Source organism: Pseudogymnoascus destructans, assembly GCF_001641265.1.
Source record: "Pseudogymnoascus destructans isolate 20631-21 unplaced genomic scaffold scaffold_8, whole genome shotgun sequence".
Classification (NCBI taxonomy): domain Eukaryota; kingdom Fungi; phylum Ascomycota; class Leotiomycetes; order Thelebolales; family Thelebolaceae; genus Pseudogymnoascus; species Pseudogymnoascus destructans.
This window is the reverse complement of record NW_020167527.1, coordinates 1,152,127-1,166,310: the sequence shown is the minus strand read 5'-3', so window position 1 is coordinate 1,166,310 and position 14,184 is coordinate 1,152,127. Positions and strand designations below refer to the sequence as shown.

General features: G+C 48.6%; 5 protein-coding genes across 5 annotated transcripts; 1 reads left to right on the top strand and 4 right to left on the bottom strand.

Annotated features, from left to right (window-relative positions):
* Window positions 1–4,258: 4,258 nt before the first annotated feature.
* Window positions 4,259–5,215, bottom strand: VC83_04030 (uncharacterized protein; the record flags this gene model as incomplete). Its single annotated transcript, XM_024467667.1, has 1 exon — window positions 4,259–5,215. The coding sequence occupies one exon, from the start codon at window positions 5,213–5,215 to the stop codon at window positions 4,259–4,261; it is 957 nt and encodes a 318-aa protein (XP_024324850.1).
* Window positions 5,216–5,266: 51 nt separating this feature from the next.
* VC83_04029 (uncharacterized protein) lies at window positions 5,267–7,117 on the top strand (the record flags this gene model as incomplete). The annotated part of the gene is made up of 5 exons (XM_024467666.1): window positions 5,267–5,391; window positions 5,447–5,746; window positions 5,802–6,136; window positions 6,527–6,787; window positions 6,885–7,117. The coding sequence occupies 5 exons, from the start codon at window positions 5,267–5,269 to the stop codon at window positions 7,115–7,117; spliced, it is 1,254 nt and encodes a 417-aa protein (XP_024325086.1).
* Window positions 7,118–7,780: 663 nt separating this feature from the next.
* On the bottom strand, window positions 7,781–9,795 carry VC83_04028 (uncharacterized protein). The gene is made up of 6 exons (XM_024467665.1): window positions 9,379–9,795; window positions 9,254–9,329; window positions 8,611–9,199; window positions 8,439–8,562; window positions 8,247–8,377; window positions 7,781–8,194 (listed from the first exon to the last, which is right to left on the bottom strand). Exons 1-6 carry the CDS (start codon window positions 9,584–9,586, stop codon window positions 7,850–7,852), a joined length of 1,473 nt encoding a protein of 490 aa, XP_024325087.1. The 5' UTR covers window positions 9,587–9,795; the 3' UTR covers window positions 7,781–7,849.
* Window positions 9,796–10,760: 965 nt separating this feature from the next.
* VC83_04027 (uncharacterized protein) lies at window positions 10,761–12,124 on the bottom strand. Its single transcript, XM_024467664.1, has 6 exons — window positions 12,013–12,124; window positions 11,602–11,833; window positions 11,202–11,513; window positions 11,047–11,109; window positions 10,919–10,997; window positions 10,761–10,851 (listed from the first exon to the last, which is right to left on the bottom strand). The coding sequence occupies exons 1-6, from the start codon at window positions 12,060–12,062 to the stop codon at window positions 10,829–10,831; spliced, it is 759 nt and encodes a 252-aa protein (XP_024325078.1). The 5' UTR covers window positions 12,063–12,124; the 3' UTR covers window positions 10,761–10,828.
* On the bottom strand, window positions 12,125–13,406 carry VC83_04026 (uncharacterized protein). Its single transcript, XM_024467663.1, has 2 exons — window positions 13,150–13,406; window positions 12,125–13,045 (listed from the first exon to the last, which is right to left on the bottom strand). Exons 1-2 carry the CDS (start codon window positions 13,380–13,382, stop codon window positions 12,784–12,786), a joined length of 495 nt encoding a protein of 164 aa, XP_024325079.1. The 5' UTR covers window positions 13,383–13,406; the 3' UTR covers window positions 12,125–12,783.
* Between the last annotated feature and the right edge of the window lie 778 nt (window positions 13,407–14,184).

Sequence of the window (14,184 nt, the reverse complement as noted above, 5' to 3'; positions counted from 1 at the left end):
TCACTAAGCGAACTTTATTTAGGTGGCAGCACCTACTTTTACTTCTCCTTATACCTCTCTAAGGGAGTTTACTAAACTCCCTTCTCTTACTCTATAGTAATCACCATAGTAACTAAGAAACAGCAGAATGGAGGATAACGGCTTAGAGTTCAACCTAGGCACAGACTCTACTGGTTTAAGTTTAAGTTCAAGTTCTCTATAACATCTACACACCCCTAAGTCTTCCCTAATTCACTATAGTCACAATCTACAAGAACACCAACCTTCTCTAGCTTAACTATAGACACTAATTCACTAAAGCTAGAGACTTCAGCTCTAAACCCCTAAGACACAACTAGAGAAGAAGAAGAAGAAGAAAGTCCTAATCCCTTCATTCTTTCCTAGTTAAAAGTTTGGTCTAAAAGAAGCACCTAAGATGCCTTCTGCTTAAAAAGCCCTATATGAAGCACCTACAAACACTACAGCTAAGGCACAACTTAAGCCAAAGTGTCACTAGAAGTCTAGAGGTAAGCTGATTACTATAGACCTTCCTACTAACCTAGAACAGTTGCACTTCGTTAGATCAAGAGATACCAAAAATCAACAGAGCCCCTTATCCTACATGCGCCTTTCATCCGACTTATCCGTGAAATCATAGTTGACCTTAAGGTGGATTTTCGACTCTAATCATCTGTAGTCTCTACGCTATAGGAAGCAGCTAAGATGACACTAGTTAAGGAGTTCGAGAGAAAGTGAACCTACACCTCTATAGTAATCATTATAGTAACCAAACTAGTAACGCAGCTTCTAGCAATTCATGCAAAGCAGGTTACAATCTAGCAGAAGGATATGAAATTAGTCTAGGCTATATGTCTGAACATGACTAGGTTCACATTTCTAGACATGAAGGAATGAGCAAAGTAGATAGATAGTAGAAACTTAACGAAACTATTCTACTAAAGCTACTATATATTAATATTCATAGTAATCGTTGCTTCTATAGTATATTGTTACGACGGAACAATAAGGCTGGCCAACTACAGGACAGGAAGGAGGGAGGTCGCATGAGACCGGCCCTGGTACCTGGAGGGGCAGCGGGGAATAGTAGTTCTGAAAGTATCACGTGACGGACTCGCAGGATGATGAGAAGAGTCCTAAGAGTCCAGAACTCTGAGGACTCGAGTGAGTTCCCAGGAGTCCACTAGGCACGTGACGGACTCGCAGGATGATGAGAAGAATCCTAAGAGTCCAGGACTCCGAGGACTCGAGTGAGTTCCCAGGAGTCCACTAGGCACGACGCCACTATATAAGTAGATAGTTAGTTCTTAGATAGGAGCTTCGTGCTCAACTCAATACAGTATTTGTTATATACTAGTAACGTGTTACTTGAAGCCTTTGTGTCCGATCCCCTGCCTCCTCTGATAAGTAAACCTTTACGCAAGAGAACCTCTGTGTCTTCTATCGTTTAGAAGTCAGCGTTACACTTTGAGCACCACTTCTACGAGGCACTGGCTCATACACAAAGCAACATGTCAACGAACTCAAGGAAACTCTACGCGTCAAGTTGCCCGACACTTACTCCGGCAACCGAAAGGAACTTGAGGTGTTTTTGCTACAGGTCGAACTGTACCAGCATGTTACGACGGAACAAGAAGGCTGGCCAACTACAGGACAGGAAGGAGGGAGGTCGCATGAGACCGGCCCTGGTACCTGGAGGGGCAGCGGGGAATAGTAGTTCCAAAAGTATCACGTGACGGACTCGCAGGATGATGAGAAGAGTCCTAAGAGTCCAGGACTCCGAGGACTCGAGTGAGTTCCCAGGAGTCCACTAGGCACGTGATGGACTCGCAGGATGATGAGAAGAGTCCTAAGAGTCCAGGACTCCAAGGACTCGAGTGAGTTCCCAAGAGTCCAGTAGGCACGACGCCACTATATAAGTAGATAGTATTTCCTTAGATAGGAGCTTCGTGCTCAACTCAATACAGTATTTGTTATATACTAGTAACGTGTTACTTGAAGCCTTTGTGTCTGATCCCCTGCCTCCTCTGATAAGTAAACCTTTACGCAAGAGAACCTCTGTGTCTTCTATCGTTTAGAAGTCAGCGTTACATATATGGTGAAATTGTAGATATTTTCAAGCTACCTATCACATGCCTCATACACGTGATCGTAGTCAGTCTGCTAAGAAACTGTTTGGGGACTACACTAGTCTAGGCAGTTTGGTCTGTATTTCTAAACTAGACTGTAGTCTAGTCTAGAAATATTTTGAACGAACGGTTCCAAACTAACGGTCCCCTATGATGCACACTATTACTTTTAATACTTTTAATATTAGCCAGTCTTATAACCTCACTTCGACATCTCCTTTTCTAAATCTTGTCTTCTACAACTCTCTATCTTCGTTACTACTATACAAGCAATACTGTAACTCTTGATAAGTACTCCATTTACCTGTTCTATCTACACTAGCCAGCTGCATAGAACAGCAGTTGTAGCTACAATATCATTAATATCTTAGATATCTACTATTAGTAACTTAAAGGCATTATTTAGTCTTAAGTTTAAAGATGACCCTTAGCAGTTGTGTCTAGCTATAGAGAAATCTAGAGTAGCAAACAAATGACTAAGCTAGGTAGGAGATGTAGCTACATCACTTAGCATATGGACCTAGTGGTTTCCAACTACTTAATCGCAAGGTGTTTCATCTTAGCACTCTCTAAAGATTATTATATTAACTAAACATAGGCGCTAGCAACAAAAAAAAATGCACCTTAGTAACGCTAATCTTGCTCATTAGGGGAATATCTCAACAAACATTATATATCGTCATTCTACATCTAGAAATTAAATTAGGCGGGTCGGTTTGCTAACTGCCTAACTATAGGTTCTCTAGACACAAACCCTAACCCTAAAAAAAAACTAAAACCTAGTAAGAGCGCGCTTAACCACGTTTCCAACTTATAGCTCTAGTTTAGATTTAAAGGTGAATCCTTACACTTATGGAAAGGTAGCATGTGTATAAGGGTTTATCCTTAAATCCGAACTAGAGCTTAAACTTAATAACAGACTTGCTAAGCCTGCTCCTGTTAAGCAAGCAATAACCTAGTGGAAGAGCTTTTGTAAGCAAAATAGACACGATAATAGGTGCACCTTAGGATGGTTTATGCTAGAGCTCCTATTAGTAATTACATAGCATCTTAGTTAGAGGCTAGATCTATAACCCTTAACATTTGTGCAACTAAGTCAAGCCCACCATTGTAGAATGCAGCTCTAAGTAAGGCTTCTATAGTTGTTGCGTCTATAGCGTCCGAAATGAATTTCGTGCTGGCATTACGCCTTATGTGCTAATCAATTTTGAGAGCAGAAATAGTTAACCTTAGGCTGGGTTTAGGGTTATCAGCCGGGGCGAACCGATGGTTGTTAAAGGGGTTGGTCGAGACGTTCAATCAAAAGTTAATCATAGGGGAATCGTACAGACTTACGGTACAGTCCAGAGCCCAGAACCCGCACGTAGTATAGTAACATGCAATGTGTTCAAAATAAATTAGTTCATTCATTTACCAGAATTCCGAGTGATTGGATGCAAGAAGTGTCAATTTGCAATATTACCCAGTGACTAATTCACAAGAAAACCGGTACTGACCGCCCATCGAAATACGACATAATCTTCGATGCCGACTCCTGCTCAATTAGAGACTGTGCAAACAAGATAAATCTTCAAAGCAAAGCAAGTTTTGGTCGACGTCTTTTCAGCGCTATTTTCCAAACCGGGATCGCGAAGGTGAATCAGTTGTACAGCGTTCAATTGATAAGGTCTGATCTAGAGAAGCTGACCATGTCGGGAGGGCATTATATTGTAAATGTACACTTCGGACTAGATACTAGTTATGCTAATTCATTACCTGGTAAATTTGAATCCATCATCATCTGATTCCTGTGTTGACCGAGGTATCACTTCCGTGATTCTCCATAATGTCAAGACATGGGCCCCAGGAAGGCCAATTTAGCGTACGCGGCATGTTTTCAAGTGTTCGGATAGTTTTTTTAATATGAGGCAACCTTTCGGAATCGCATTTCGAATACGACTCCTCAGGACTCAAGAAATTCGAACCGTTCTCGATGTAAGGAGTCCAATTTGAGAAGCAGTCTGTCCGTCGTACTACAACCATACTCGGCTTCAATCGACGTGTCAATAAAAGGATATGCTCTGGGCCGTTGCCGGTGAACTGTGCCGAGAGAACTGGGTTAGGTATGGATTTTAAATCTCTGATTGAACGCATTATACCATCATGTCGTCCTTGAAGGAAAGCGCTACAGAAGTTTTGGTTAACGTAAGTGCCACCCCACTGTTCGTCGTATACCTCCTGAAACGTCTCAGGTTCGACAAATCCTTCAGAAAATCCGGTCTCCAGCCTAGAACCTCAGCTATGTGGGAAAGATTGAACATCATCGTTGACACATGATAGCTAACTTGAAAACGTTCCGGTTTTCCTTCGCGTATTATAATTTCACTCCCGGAACTTCGCCGCTTCTTGGAGACTTCAGTCTCAATGATCCGATGGAACTCTTCCAGATTGAATTTACTGCAGAATCTTAATGCCCGCTTGCTCGTACAGAATTGTACCCTATCATATGTTTTTCGTTTGCATAGGAAATTATGGGCGTAAGATTCGGCCCACGAGCGTATCCTCATGGGATCGGGATTTCGGCGTTGTGCTAGAAGTCTGTCAAGTAATGCAGCCACTTCCACGAACACATCTTTGCCTTCACGACGCATTCTCAGCTTCCATGATCTTGCAACAGTGGCCATGGCAAATGGCTCACCTAATGCATCGCCAACAAGATTGTGGATATGGCTATTTACATCGGATGCCGACATTCGTTTCCCAGATTCACAGCTCAATACTCGATGGACGAGGGTCGTAATTTCTGGATCTCCTCGCATTAATTCCTTCTCCGCATTCCCGGATCCAAAGTGGTCGGACGTATTGACAGCTACCAATTTATACGTACGACAGAGGTCGGCAACATCCAACCCCAAGGATGCACCCACCTCGGTGCATTCCGAAAACCCAGCGAGACGCACTTTGAATGGGCGATGTGTGACAATGATAGTGCCTTGTCTAATATCGCCATGTTCAATCCCTTCTTGCTGAAGCAAGCATAGCAAGTCAACCATTTGTCGAAATAGACAGAAAGAGGGGAATAAACCGTGCAAGCCGCTCAACATCCGCATGGACCGGAGACGACGTTCCGCGCGTACATAGGGCAGTTGGTGAGTTTCGTGATGCGGGTGGAGGAGGAGTTGGGGGAGGGGGAGCGGCCCGAGTTACAAGATGGAGGTGGGCGTACAACGACATGGTACGATCGACAAGGAGGTAGCAGAGGTCGGAGCGACGAGCAGGAGAAGTAGTTCGTGGTTCGTAGTTGGATTTTGTTCCTCGCCATCGCTTACGACTTCTGACAGTGTCCGGATTGTTTTGTCAACCGCTTTTGGGGGCTTACCTCATTGGGGGTTTTCAAAGTCATGTGCAATCTGGCTTGTGAGTCTTGGGAAAAAGCAGGCATTCATTCAATTGGAGAAACAGACGCGCCTCCGACGGATGATGACGCAGGAGCTGACAGCGGGGATGACTCGGAGTCCGTGTCATCATCCGAGTGATGACCCATATCCCCCCTGCACTGTATTGCGGTCGACAAACAGGCAAACCGCTGGCTTCTGTTCGGGGTCGTCAGCATCGAGGCAGTTCGGGTCGACCGCCAGGGCGTATGAGATACTGCTGATGTGGTCGACTTCGTACTGCTGCGTCAGCCTGTCAGAGTACAGCCCATCGGGGTATCAGTCGAGTCATCGGGACCCTGTCGCCAATCGATCCCCCAGAATCCACCGTGGGTCGTGGTGTCAGCTCCCCTACCGAGTCCTTCCTCATCCGTGGCGCGGCTGACACCGTCACGGCGCAACCTGCGGACGATCCTGCGACCGATCTTCCAACTAATGCGGTTCTATCTGCAAGAAACATCGCACTACATGCACCTGCTGCGGTGCTTCCGGCCAACGGTGTTTCCGCAGATCTTGGGGTCGTTCGCGCGGGTATTCGAGCTGGCGCTAGACGAGATGCTCCATCGATTCCAGGCGCAGGGGTCTCAGGGGTTAGGCGTGCGCACTGTCGGAGGGCGTTGCGGCTCTCGATTCAGACTGCCCGGACGGTGGCATTAGGCATATGCTACCTTTTACTTTTCTTAGCCTACAAAAGCCGTCTATTGCATCTCTCATCAGATCATTCACATTGCGTGGGCTGTTTCATATAGAACGTTATCCTCCTAACAACAGCGACGAAGACAAGAGACGGCTGCCATAGCCCAACCATGTAGAGCCCGATGATATTCTTATGGGACTAATTAAGAGAAATTCTCATTCAGAAGACGAGGAGGTAGAGTGGAACGAAGCCGTTCTATCTCAAAATGCACCTACCGATGACGCTATATTGTCTCTTCTTCTAATATCATTCCCAAATTTGTTCGACTCGACTTGGAATTACCGCCTTAGAGGTCAACTTCCTTGCGCGCACCTTCGACAGGGTTGCCTGCTCCGAGCCACCCTTCGACGTTAATCCAGTATTTGCTCAGCTCACCGACATTATGCTTACCGGGAGCGATGATACATATCCGACGGAATACGTCCTTTTTGGTGCATGCTGTAGACTCCCAGCTGTAAAGAGGCTATACGGGCACCGCCTCGGAGCTGATGAAGACCACGCTCAACCAAGTGCGCTTACAGGTGCCACTGCAATCGAAACCTTGGAGCTTCGTGAGTCGAAATTGCACGTCGATGACCTCCCCGTCATGCTCAGCCATCTCAAGTCCCTACGGACCCTGATATACCACATTGGCAACATCTACGCTAGAGCTGCTGTTCGCACGCGCGATCCACGCCACCTCCCTCTGCCGCCTTGCCATTGACCACGAGGATGGTGATCCGTTTTACTTTCCGGCTGAGGCCGACAGTGGCGACCGCGCCGAGCTACTCTCTTTCGTCGGCTTTACTTCCCTTACTCACCTGCGTGTAGCTCCTATCTTCCTCTTCGGACGTACGGCCCTGATGGATTACCTGGGTCTGCGGACGAGGACGAAATATTGAATAGACTACGCGGAGCACTCCCTCAAAATTTGGAGAGCCTCTACATTACACACTCAGGTTATATCCTTGGTGCGCAAGATGGGATGAAAAGGGCATTCGAGATACTGTTACGGCATTAGGAGTGCGTTCCCAAGCTGCGTGAGCTAGTGTTCGAAGTCTTTGTGCGACGTGTAGGTCTGTTAATAACACTTGCTGAGGAGATAGGGGTAAACGCTAAGGCAATGTCTCTTCACGAAAATTGCTATGTGAAAGAGAGAGGGTGGAGGTGGAATAGGAGGTGAGTTTTGAAAAGTGCATGTATAATGGCATGGGGGAGAGGGTACAGGTGTTGCCAAAAATTGTGGTGGCGGCAAGACGATGCGACAACGAGAGGAGGCGATAGCGAGAAGTAGTAACGGCAACGAGAAGCGGTGAAAACAAAAGCAACGACAATGAGAGGTGACGGCAACGAGGATCAAAGACAACGGGAGTGGAAAGATTTGATTGACGATGTACGATATTGGAGGAAAATGGGCGTTATATACTCTTTTTGCACATGTATAATACTATAGGTGAGAGGGTCCAGGTGTTGCCCAAACTGTGACGGGGTTTATGAGGGGAAAGTTTGGTTGTGCAGAAATATCCTTTCAGCTATGGATACCATGTTATTGGAGGAGTCATTAACATCGTCAGAGCTAACCGCCTGAAAAGAATCAAAAGTTATCTATCTATCGAATTAGTCTACTTCCGATTCTAATACCTATACAACTTCTCAACAGTCTGCCCACTAACAGCTCCCCTCTTCAGAATCCTATGGTTCAGCATTCTATAGTAAAGCGCAAGAGCCACGGATCCCACCGCAACAAAGAACAACATCCCAGCATTAACCCAGTGACCAGTTGGATATCCCCTTTTCGCCTCGTTAGCAGTATAGATCCAAACACCCGTGATCTGGCCCGGCGCACCAAACGAGATGTTGAGAGCGATGGCGAGACCGGTCGCGGCTGTACTTTCTACGTTTGAGGAGAGCCAGCCAAGCAGAGGCGGAATGGTGGCAAATGCGCCAGAACAGGCGACGATTAGGCAGCCGTAACGTTTCTGTTTGGGGGTTAGGTGGTTGTAATGGGGGTGTAATTGCTGAGGCACATACTTGGTATGAGGTGGCAGGGAGGAGAGCGCTGGCCATGAAAGCGCATGCGCCTACAAGGGCGCTGCCGGCGGTGTGCAAGCCGCGGGCATTGTAGTGGTCGGCAGACCATGAGACGAAAATCGTCACGACATCTGAGCCAATCGTCAGCTACCTTTTTTCTTGAGGTGAATTGCCAAGTTAGATAAGACTTACAAGCAACAGCGTATGGCGACACAGTCATTAGCTGGGCCTCAAGGTTGGCATATCCTAGTCCAGCGGTAATACTTGGCGTAAACAGAGACAGCGACGAGAATGGGACAGAGATGCCGAAGTAGATCTGGTTCCAGTCAGAGAGATTCGAGAATATCTGGATTAGGATGCTTACCGCGAAATGGGCGTATAGGCGCCAGTCGGTCAATGTAGACTTAGCTTGAGCCCAAGTCAAGCTCTGACCGTGACCGTGGGAGCCTTCAACCCGCAGGCGCTCGACGGCAAGAGCACGTTCCTCGAGCGTGAGCCATGTGGCGGTCTCGGGGTAGTCGGGCAGGAAGAAGAAGACGGCCACAGAGGACAAGACACTTGGGATGCCCTCAATGATAAACAGCCACCGCCAAGCGGAGAGACCACCAGCCTGATCCATGTGGCCGATACCATACGCCAATGCACCACCGAAGGCTCCAGCCAAGGTTGCAGATGCTAGGATAATGGCAACTCTCATCGATCTTTCCTCAGTTCGATACCAGAAGGTCAGATAATACACCAGTCCGGGAAAGAGACCTGCTTCAAAAACGCCCAGTAGGAACCGTACAGCAGTGACGGAGGCGTATGATTGGGCTCCACCAAGACCAACAGTCATGACTCCCCAGGAGAACATGAGGAAGGCAATCCATTTGCTAGGGCTGAACTTTTTCAAGAAGTAGTTGGACGGGACTTCAAAAACGGCATAGGCGACAAGGAAGACCATCAGTGCGATCCTTTCGCCTTGTAAGAGATAAGCCATCAAATCGAGGAAGGGGTCAACTACTCACGTGAACTGATACGCAGTCATTCCTGTGTCGGAAAGAAGATCATGGTGGACGTTGGAATTCAATGTTTTAGCATTGCCTTTTAGAAGTCAGCACATGATCAGAAGATAGCAGAGAAGATGTTTTACCAATATTTGATCTGTCAAGGTAGCAGAGCAGGTAAATTCCCGCAGATAGAGGCACAATGCGCAAGTCCTGCTTGAAAACTAGTGCTTTGTCTGCCGCCGTTTTTGTGACAGGAGCCTCGATAACTCCAGCGGCGTTCTCTTCTAGACCACCATTATCACTTGTGGCGGCAAGCTCAGGTGAGGCCTTTTCGTCGACAAATGTGGTCATATTGATAGCAATGCTGCCAATAAGATTGAAAACTGGTCAGGATTTATGTCGGAAGCTGCAGCGATGCTGAAATGAGGGGAAGCATGTAGCATATATTATCGCGCGTGCAATCACTGCCGAAGGAATGGCAAGTGTGGGGTCGGAATAGCACCTCCCCACATCTTACTCCCCTTTTCACAAGCTCGTTTGACGCGCCGTGCAACCTTTCCCCGACCTAGTTCTCCCAATCGAACGACCCCAGATCCGCTTCGGTGTTGTCGGCGTTCGTCAGCGCGAAAGGCCCCACATCAACTCCGGGGTTCTCAACTAGGGTATTCTCAACTGGGGTATTTTATTTAGACGAATTTGATAGTTTCTGGCCGATGGAGGAACAGGCTGGGTTTCTTTCAGTACTGTATTTTGGTGGACTCATTCTTTACTTCACACTTGCAATACGAATGCGAGAGGTGTATTATTATATCAGACTTTTCTTAGATGTGATGTGGTGTGTTGCAAAGACTAGTATCGTGGAGTGTTTAATAAAGAATTCCTAAATAAATGTTTCGGCTCCGTAACCATCATATATTCTGAGTCGAGAGGCCAAGAAAACTCCGGACTCAGAAGAACAGGGCGAAATTGGATTTTTACATTACAAACTCTATATATATTAGAAGTCCAACTCTTTGGTGACGCCAAATCTATAACGGGATATATTCCTGAATTCTAACTTCGCGGACGGTGGAATCAGGCATATACTTCCTTTTACGTTGCGTGGTCAACCATGACACTCCGGTCCTCTGTTGGTATTCTACGGCTCGTATACTTGTATGGTAGTGAGAACTGCTAACGGTGAGGGGGGCTGACGGTAACGTCATCTCGACAGAGCGCCAGCGAGAAGCCATGGCAACGACAGGAACTACGACAGTAAAAAAGTGCTGGGCAAACTACTTGTCCCGAATAGTTTGCCATGCCCTGAGTAGACGCTCTCCTCGTTTTGCCAGAGAATTTCCACACCCGGATCATGAGTCTTCTGGATTGCCTCTTGCTGCTATTAGTCTTGTCGGACAATTTAGAGGGTGACTAGAGTTATAAATTAGCGTCTGGGCGACGCATCCTTCATGCCACGCTTCTGATACGAGTGTGAGAAGTGAGATGTTCATTCTCCATAGGCTTCTAGTATTTCCATCTAAAAACATACCCCCTCTTCTTATCCTACATTCCTCCTATCAACAACTACTCCTTCCCCGCCCGATCCAGGCTACCTTATATCTGCGACAATCCCGAATCTACCAGCATAATCAGCTCAGTCCTTTATATCACCCCTCCTAGACACGAAAGAGAAGGAAAACTCACCAACAACGATCTTCTGCCCCGTCACCGACGAGTTCCGTGCAATATCTATAAAAGACTGCGCGCAGTCTTCGAGATCCGTCTATTCACTCGTCAGCACAGCCTTTCTGGGTTCATCTCGGGTAACTTACCACTTTCTTCAAGTACGCCCTCTCCTCCATGAACTTGATTGTAGCTTCTGGGTATTTCTGGCCCTACACCCAGTTATTAGCATGTTATCCCTATGTGCCCCCCTCCCCCCCCCAAAACAAATAACCAGAACCAAAAAGAAAGCACCATCACTCACCCACTCCGTCAAAAGCAACCCCGGACAAACCGCATTAACTCTAACCTTCGGCCCCTGACTCGCCGCAAACACCCTCATCAACTGCAACTGCGCAGCTTTCGTCACACAATACGGCAAACTGCTCCCCGACACCGCCATCCCCGCGATCGAGGACGTCATGATGAACGACCCGCCCTCGGGGTTAGCGTTGAAGGTTGGGAGCGCGGTGCGCAGGAGGTAGTTTTGTGCTTTGACGTTGACGGCGTAGCAGGTGTCCCAGTCGGCGGCGGTGGTGGCGTGGAGGTCGGGGATGGGGGAGAAGCGGGTCCAGCCCTGTGCGATCCCATCGTCGGTCAGCAATCAATCTTACAGTCCCGGCCCTGGTTGATAGGTCGAAGGGGGGGCGAGGAGGGAAACTCACGGCATTCGAAACAATAACATCCAATCCCCCCAACTTCCCAATCGTCTCCTCAACCACCCTCACACAGTCAGCCTCAACCCCCATATCCCCATGCACCGCAAACGCCTTAACCCCATACACCTTTTCTATCGTCTTCGCGATCTCCTCTGCGGCTGCGGCGCTGGAGACGTAGTTGATGACTAGGTTTGCGCCTTCTTTGGCGAATTTGTCGCAGATGAGGGCCCCGAGGCCGCTGGGGGGTGTTAGTTGCGGTTTATCTCCAATCCACGTCTATCTAGTGTTATGATCCCCAATGATGGTGGTGGGAGAGTGTGGTGTTGAGAGGGTAGTAGTGGTAGTGCCTCGCAGGGTCACAATCGCCGACCACCGGCCCGACGGAGCTTTCTGTTCCAGGAGGAGAGGGAGACATACCGCGAACCACCCGTCACGAGGACATTACGACCCTTAAGTTCATATGGCATCTTTAGTTCCTTTATTTCTTCTTCAATTCTTCAACTGTGTAATTGTGCGGTTATGCGGTATATGCGAGGTTGTGTTGTTGTTGGAATTAGATGGGGAGCATATATATATAGTGGGGGGGCATATGGCCCCACTTCCGCAATCCCCGAATGGTGGGATAGCCTAAGCCGACCGAGGAGTGCGTGGGGTCTTTGACGGACGACGTTGGTCAGTCGGTGCGGGAATCTGAGTGTATATTATGATACAGTACGCTATAGTATGGTAGGACCTGTGGACAAGAAAAGAGTACGTGGTGGTGCAACATCCAGGCTCTGGATTGGATGCGGGGTAAGCCGAGAAGGGGGGTTGTTTGGAACACAATAGCACCGGGCCGTTGTGGATGGGAGATGGCGAGCAGGTGAGGGGGTACACCATTTCATATCGTTACAACGACCTGTCACTCGAGCCTACTGTTCTCTGTATATCCGCGGCACGCATGTTCAAAGTGTGGTGAGAGGGATGTTACTGAGCAATTCCACTTGCTTTGAGAGCTATCATCAACGTGGTTCTAGTGTTACAATTCCTATCCCATCCACCCTCTCTCTCTGTCCATCACTCAAACGAGCAAAATCAGGCCCCAAGTCGTCCCCCCGTCCACCAGCAGATAGATCCATCCCGTCCGACCAGCAGAAACGCAGCGTGCCTCTCACACCCACGCGGGGACCAGCAGCCACCTCTTCCCACCTAAACCTCGTTCTTCTTCTCCTCCTCATCCACACTCCCCCCACCCTCCGAGCTCTCGGTAGTGGTAACGCGGCTCGCAGCCTCCATATGATCCTCCGGGCGCGCCCCGTGGATATTCTCCTCGAACACTGGGTCGGGGTCGAACAGCTCGAATTTGGTCTTGAAATCCTTCAGTCCGGCGGCGTAGGAGGAGCTGTTGGAGCGGCGGCGTGCGTTGGTGACATTGAAGCCTTCGTCTTGGATTTCTTCGCCGTCGATGCCCCTAGGAGGGAGGTGTTAATGGTGTGTTTAAAGAGGGAGAGGGAGAGGGAGCAGGGACTGGAAGGTGGGATGGGGGAGGGAGGAAGGTGAGTGGACTTGACGTACCAGTTTCCTCTACCACCACCATTCTTCTTGGTCTTCTTCGGGTCGGCGTCGACGTGGCCTGCCTTGGCGAAGTAGCGGGGGAGATGCTCCTCGGCGCTGGCGGTGCCATCGGCGAGGCCTGCGTGGTCGCGGTCGTTGAGCTTGTGGGATCGAGTCACTGTTGATGAGGCTGTTAGTTGTTGTTTCCACGTTCGTATGCAGCACAGTCTGCACTCCTCGAGACTTCTCCGCATGTCTCATCTCGACAAACGGGTGCAACTTACTGATTGGGACTGTTGTTGGGAGAATCGATTGGATTCCGTTCGTCTGATGTTGTTGAATGTATTCGTGTCGGGGTTGTTCTGATTGAAGCGGTCGATGAGTGGGAAGGAGGGGGTTATGGGGTGGTTATGGAGGCCGACGTTGAGGGGTGAGGTGGTGCAGTATAGGAGGTGGAGGCGAGCGGCGGGTGGTGGTCCAGTTGAGCGAAGGGGTGTATGTCTGGGTATGGGGTACTTATGAGGTTGTATTGGTACAAAGAAGGTCGTTATTGGAAAGGAAAGAAGAGCAGCTGCGAATGGGAAAGGAAGTGGCCGGTTATATACCGTTGGTTGTTGAGCAAAAGTCCCTGGTACCTCGTGCGGGGTTACGGGTTACGGGTTACGGAGGATGGAAGGATACAGACGACATACAGTGATCGCGTGAGAGGCGAGAGAGCGAGGTGATGACATGTCCCCACCAATTCTCACTCATCGCGTGCTCACATGACCTCCGTCGTTGCACGGTCATCGTGATTCAATACTGTAACTTACACTAACTTACAGTACGGGGTTAATCGCCCACAGCACACGACCCTCCCCCGCCTTTTTGGCCCTTTAGGCCCCCAGAAATCCCCCAGAAATCGCTCTACTCCCTGCGCCTTCCCATTTTGGGATTAGCCACTCGAGTACGTACAGTACAGCGACAAAAGTATTCGTACGGGTCTGTGCGTTTTCCCACACAAAAAGACACTCGCTTACTGCAATTTGAGCACAGACCCGTACGGAAACTTATGGC

Bases quoted from the DNA above. Each gene is read 5' to 3' on its own strand.
- VC83_04026 (XM_024467663.1), bottom strand. From the start codon at position 13,382: ATGCGGAGAAGTCTCGAGGAGTGCAGACTGTGCTGCATACGAACGTGG. The intron at 13,046-13,149 runs GTACGTCAAGTC...CCTCCCTCCTAG, and splicing joins GGTGGTGGTAGAGGAAACTG to GGGCATCGACGGCGAAGAAA.
- VC83_04027 (XM_024467664.1), bottom strand. From the start codon at position 12,062: ATGCCATATGAACTTAAGGGTCGTAATGTCCTCGTGACGGGTGGTTCG. The intron at 11,514-11,601 runs GTGAGTTTCCCT...GGGATCGCACAG, and splicing joins ATGTTATTGTTTCGAATGCC to GGCTGGACCCGCTTCTCCCC. The intron at 11,110-11,201 runs GTGAGTGATGGT...AACTGGGTGTAG, and splicing joins GGTTGCTTTTGACGGAGTGG to GGCCAGAAATACCCAGAAGC.
- VC83_04028 (XM_024467665.1), bottom strand. From the start codon at position 9,586: ATGACCACATTTGTCGACGAAAAGGCCTCACCTGAGCTTGCCGCCACA. The intron at 9,200-9,253 runs GTGAGTAGTTGA...ACAAGGCGAAAG, and splicing joins ATGACTGCGTATCAGTTCAC to GATCGCACTGATGGTCTTCC. The intron at 8,195-8,246 runs GTATGTGCCTCA...ACCCCCAAACAG, and splicing joins TCCCTGCCACCTCATACCAA to AAACGTTACGGCTGCCTAAT.